Below are 5,954 nucleotides of genomic sequence, written 5' to 3' on the forward strand. Positions count from 1 at the left end.
GCGCTTTATTTGCTTGAGACTTTGATGGGAATTTGAGCTACGACCAATCAGTGAAGGCCGTGGGCGGGCCTCCGGGTGCCAGTCCTCCCAGGTTATAAATACCTCCCTGTGCGTCCTTCCTCACATACACACAGATCAACGCGAGTTGAGAGATCACGTCATTGAAGAACGGTAACGCTTTTTCCTCTTCTTTGTCTCTGTTAAGTGTGTTTATGTGACATGTCAGGGTTATACGGAAGATATACGTGAGAATTTGAATCGAACTAGAATGCAGTTAACCGTCAATCCACAACAAAAACAATGCGCGCGCGCCATAACTGCTAACAACGTTGGCTAACAAGTTCTATGTATAAACGTCGCCTGTCATAGAAAGACTTTTACTAGCGTGAAACGATACTTTTTGTTGCAGTTAAACACTATTTTGTACGATTTAGACTAGTCGCACGTCGCAAGAATTCGTAACTACGGCTAGCTGGCGCCATTTTATCGCGCGCTTTGCTGCTAGCATTAAATTAGCTCAGCCCGTTAACGACAACCAGCCCGCGCGCGACGTGCGCGAGCGATGGAGCTTAATGGTGGCGGAGCTTAAAAATGACTTGCGAAGTCTTCATCAGAGTGTAGTCCATAAAATGTCACAAAGGCTAGCGGCATTCAGCTCGATCAAGTAACTATAATGGTGTAAATTCCTCAAGACAGTTGACATTTATTACAACTGTGCGACTGTGATGTGTTAAATAGCGCCTAATGGACGGTACGTGCGCGCCCTTACACATTACACTTTAACGCTGAGGATTAATGTTATGTGGACCATTGCCTGTGTGACTGCATGGATCTTTTGTTTGTTTCAGACCTGGAGGTGAACTATGGCCCGTACAAAGCAGACCGCTCGTAAATCCACTGGAGGAAAGGCGCCTAGGAAGCAACTGGCCACCAAAGCTGCCAGGAAAAGCGCGCCCTCTACTGGTGGTGTGAAGAAGCCCCACAGATACAGGTAATATGCATACAATTCTGCTACTGTACAAGACTTCTGAAACTAATTTGTTGCACTTGCAGCCATATTCCACTGGCAAACTTTTTTCTTCTTCTTCTCTTAAATTTGCTTAGGCCCGGTACTGTTGCTTTGCGTGAGATCCGTCGGTACCAGAAGTCCACTGAGCTGCTTATCAGGAAGTTGCCATTCCAGCGTCTGGTCAGAGAAATTGCCCAGGATTTCAAGACTGATCTTCGTTTCCAGGGTGCAGCGATAGGTGCTCTGCAGGTGCGCTGTCTTGCTATTGAACTTTCATATTTGCTCATTTCTTCCATTGTGACAAATGTTTAGTTACCAGCTGAATTATTTTCTTTCCCTGTAGGAAGCCAGTGAGGCATATTTGGTGGGCCTGTTTGAAGACACCAACCTCTGTGCTATTCATGCAAAGAGGGTTACCATCATGCCCAAGGATATTCAACTGGCCAGGCGAATTAGAGGAGAGCGTGCATAGATTTTTTTTTTTTTTTTTTTTGCCCTTTTGATTTTTTGGGGGGGGGGGGGGGGGGGGGATTTGGACTGGGATGGCTCCTTTTTTGTGTAATGTAATTTTTTTAGCTTCACACTTTGTCCATAGATTTTCACAGCTGTAAATGTTGTTTTCCTGCTGTTTTTTTTTTTTAGCTATCGCTAAATCCTGTGTGTGCATGTCATAGGATTTCTGTAAATAAACTATCCGCTACCTCATATTGACAGTCTTTACATTTAAAGGCTTTCTTCTGATTTCTTAGATTATCGATCCCACAGTATTTCACAGTGACAGTTCTCTGCATCTCCCAGTCATGCTCTGCTATACAAGTTTGTGAAAACCTTACATTGTCTTTTAAACAGCAAAACTCAACACCTGGAGCTGGTCAGTTAGTACTAAAGTTACCTGGTGAACTTGTTGGCAAATACTTTTTTTTTTTTTTTTTTTTGCAATAAACCATACTCCCAGAAAGTGACAGAACTAGAATACTGTTCAGAGACAGAATAGCCCAGCTTTGGAAGTCCTACCTAGACCTGCGGGTGTCAGAACTCCAGGTTTTGTAGTGAACAAAGGAACACCGCCGTTTCAGAGTGTTAAAGGACAAGTTGGGACATGCCTATCTCAGCATTCAGTGCTTACCAGTCGAGTGAGTATAAGAGAAATTGTGGAGAGCTGGGCATGTCCCAACTTGTCCTTTAACACTCCGAAATGGAGGTGTTCCTTTGTCTTGCTTCATCAGCGAATCGGTCGTGACGCGTGATGCCTCCGCACAGCTTTCCATGACAAAATCTCTTGTTAAAAGTGAAATTTGCTAGAAAATGGCTGATGTCCAGATCTTGTGATAACCAGAGAAATTGCACATGATGGTCCCGGCTCCACACAGCCATCCGTTTATAAATGATGTGGTTTCTGCCTCTTGATGGCGGCTTGGAGCGCGGGGCACCGTGCGCCATTGTGGGCTGTCCTTAAAGATGTAGTAACACTCCTTATTCTCTGAAGCCTGTAAAATTTTCAAATGGTTTCCAGCTGCCTGTCTCTAACAGTTTCTGAAAAAATTCTGATGGGGGGGGGGAAAAAAGCCCAAATCATTCCGTCATTTCCTCGCAATGATACGACGAGAGGGGTGGACCAGTGCTCATTCAAAGCCTGCCCACAGGCGCATGACGCAAGCGACAGGCGTGGAAAAACACGCATGCGCACGAAGGTTCAAGCTTGGCTGACGTAAAAACATGAATCAAATCCATATTTTTTTTTTTTGCATAAAATAAGGTTGGATACTTTTCTCGCAGACCTTGTATGTTTGAATGCTGCCACTCTGTCCTCTTGGACAATACACTTCATCTGCCGTGTCTCTTATCTCCCCTCAAAAACTTGCAATTACTGCACAGTAGACAAGTGTCCTCCTAATCCATGTCAGACACGTGAATTGAAGACCAGAAATGTCTAACCGTGTGTACTAAAAGCCTTTATCTGAGGTAGGCACTCCAAAGAAACCTGCATGTTGTATGTATGGATCTTGGGTCTAGCTAAAGTCTTGCTTCTAGACAGTATCAATACTTGGTTTGTCCCACATAACCTCTAATCTGCAAACAATCAGCAATTATCCTGAGATATACACACACCATTTCACCAAAAGTTTAGTCTGGTTTATTTTCATCCTCAATATCCTGAAGAAAATCAGGTATGTTGTCTCTGTTTGGGTTCTCAATTGCTTTGTCGGCATCAGTCTCTGCTCTGAGGATGCACCATAGTAGGACGGCTGTACTCAGCAGGATTAGAGAGGAGACCTTCCTCCAGGGCTGCTGCATCTCGCTCTCCATGGAGCCCTTCACCTTCCAGATATGGTGGCTGGCTTTGCTGGTGGAGAACTTGATGGGCTCACTGGTCTCTTTGGGTGTGTCTGACGTGATGCATTTATGAGTGCTCAGAGCGAGGCACCTCACACCGCTCAGTCTGACAAAGGAAATCAGAATTACATGCAAATTGTAGAATATTTATCTAGAATGTTTGTTTTAAATAGCTTGTACATATCTTCACTTATAACGCACATTTTTTGCTTGGTTATTTGAGTCACATCTTAAAGCTCAGTTGTGGAGTGGCATTCCTAATCTCACATGTATATCTCTATGATAAAGCTTCAATTCTAAATTCAGACATCCACAAAAGCCACAATCCGGATCAAAATTTGTCAGGCGATAGTGGGTGCCAGTCTGCACCTCATTTTCAAATAAGTGATTGGAGCATGTTTATAATGTAAAATATACATTAAATGGGGTTCTCAATGTTAAATTTAAATGGGAACAACATCTGTAATCTGGATCAGATCTTGTCAGTTGATAAATGATATCCTACACAAAGTTCTCAAGTATGAAAGAAATTTGGTGTTTTTTTGACAGTTATGAATTTTTAAAAATTCATTCAATGTTGAGGGATTGGTTTTTTTTTTGTTTTTTTTTCTGATTTTGACCTATGACCTTGAAAATTAAACCAGTTCTTCCCTATCAGGCTATGAATCCTCTGTAAAAATTTCTTAAGCATACACGACAAATTATGGGTTACAGGCTGTTCACAAACAAGTGAAAACAACCTCTGCTAACTTAGATGGTGAAAGTTATGAAGCTCTGATAATGTCAGGTCCTGAGAAACTGAGTTCTAAAAATTAGTAATTGTGTGTGGAAGCAGCTTGAGAAAAAAATGAAGGATGACAACAGCAATTTTAATGTTTGAGAGAAATACATCTGCATAACAATGTGTCAGACCATAATTCTCTTCACTCCGTTTAAAGCCTCACTGAAGGTGGACCCAATAAGTCTGATTCTGAACTCACTGGCAACTCTAGAATTCAAATGAGGCTCTAAGTTGAAGTCTGGGCTGCCGTGCACTTCCCCTTATTAGAGTAAAAATTTTGGCTTTATTTTTCTGAAACATGAAGACCATAATGCACGTGGACAATAGATTTATGGTCTTCTAGGAGGTGCAACTGTAGACAGGAGCTGATGGGAGCCAAACAGTGTAACTCTGGAGCGAAAATGTTTACATTACACTATAGTATGTTACTTCCATTTACTGGCAGAAATGTATCACTGAGATGATGTTAAAAGCAAAATTATGTGTGTTTCACTGATATGATAAAATGGCTTATGCTATATAAAGGAGGATTTTGAATTCCAAGGGGGTCTTGGAGTTTAAGATGTGTAATGTGAGTGTAATGCCGCCTATTGACTCCTGTAGGTGTTGACTCCCGTTGGCTCTCATTACCTCCTGTTTCTCACTCCCCATTGACTACTGTCAGCTCCTGTTGTCTCACCCCTTACTGACTTCTGTTGGCTCCCATCATGTTAAATCTAATTCCACACTGACTCCTATTGGCTCCCATCATGATAAGTCTCACTCCTTATTGACTCCTGTTGGCTCCCACCATGTTAAGTCTCACTCTACATCGAGTCCTGTTGGCTCCCATCATGTTAAGTATCACTCCCCACTGACTCCTTATTGACTCCCCTCGTGTTAAGGCTCACTCCACATCAACATCTGTTGGCTCCCATCATGTTAGGGCTCAGTCATTGACTCCTGCTGGCTCCCCTCACATTTGGTCTCACTCCTTTTGGCTCCCATCACATTACGAATCACTCCTTACTGCCTCTTGTTGGCTCCCATCATGTTAAGTCTCACTCCTTACTGACTTCTTTTGGCTCCCATCTTGTTAGGCCTCACTCCTTACTGACTCCTTTTACTCCCATTACGTTAGGTCTCGCTCCTTACTGACTCCTGTTGGCTCCCATCGTCTCGTGTTTTTGGTTCCTGTTGGTTTGGTCACACACAGTCCAGGTCCACTTCTAGAATTCTAAACTTTTACATAAAATACATCTATGAAACTGGACCAAAACTCACTCATCTTCAACCTCTTATCTGGGATCGGGTTGCAGGGTGAACCAAAACTTTGGTAAAATATATAAAATTGATTAAAACATTTTTAAAAGGTTGTATTTTCAAAGAGATCCAGACATCTCCATTACTTTCGTATATACAAACACAGTTTTCTTTCCTACGGGAACCTGGGGGCGAGTTGGGAATATTTTTTTCCAACCTCCATCTGGGTGACTTGATGTGAAAATGATTAGTTCTTCAAGATTCACTCAGTCACAAATGAAGTCACGAGTTCACTGCTTTTGAAAATGTTTGACATTGAACGTTATGTAAGGTGTCCTCACTGTATCTACTGGTCTCACGTTTCTACTGCCGACCCTGAAAGGTACTACAATACAGAAGACAGTACTGATAATACTGTCCAGCTACTACTACATTATGTAGTAGTCAGTTTAGTAACACATATTCATTGTCTCACCTTATGGAGTCTTTGTGTCTCGGAGTCAAACCACTGAATGAAACGCGTGCCAGACTGGAAAAAAGTTTCTGCCTTGTCGACATTTTGACTAAATTAATTTTTAGGATGAACTG

General features: G+C 42.3%; 2 protein-coding genes across 2 annotated transcripts in view; one reads left to right on the forward strand and one right to left on the reverse strand.

The window, feature by feature from the left end:
- Positions 1–814: 814 nt before the first annotated feature.
- On the forward strand, positions 815–1,714 carry h3f3d (H3 histone, family 3D). Its single transcript, XM_034193983.1, has 3 exons — positions 815–991; positions 1,105–1,258; positions 1,353–1,714. Exons 1-3 carry the CDS (start codon positions 864–866, stop codon positions 1,479–1,481), a joined length of 411 nt encoding a protein of 136 aa, XP_034049874.1. The 5' UTR covers positions 815–863; the 3' UTR covers positions 1,482–1,714.
- A 1,186-nt stretch (positions 1,715–2,900) lies between these two features.
- c18h16orf91 (chromosome 18 C16orf91 homolog) overlaps positions 2,901–5,954 on the reverse strand; it is a 3,060-nt gene continuing 6 nt past the window's right edge. The window contains exons 1-2 of the mRNA XM_034193981.1: positions 5,842–5,954; positions 2,901–3,449 (exon numbers count right to left, since the gene is read on the reverse strand). The exon at positions 5,842–5,954 is cut by the window's right edge and continues 6 nt beyond it. Of these exons, the coding sequence (XP_034049872.1) occupies positions 3,134–3,449; positions 5,842–5,954 (429 nt within the window). The 3' untranslated portion in view covers positions 2,901–3,133. The remainder of the gene's footprint in view (positions 3,450–5,841) is intronic.

Source organism: Thalassophryne amazonica, chromosome 18, assembly GCF_902500255.1.
Source record: "Thalassophryne amazonica chromosome 18, fThaAma1.1, whole genome shotgun sequence".
Lineage (NCBI taxonomy): Eukaryota > Metazoa > Chordata > Actinopteri > Batrachoidiformes > Batrachoididae > Thalassophryne > Thalassophryne amazonica.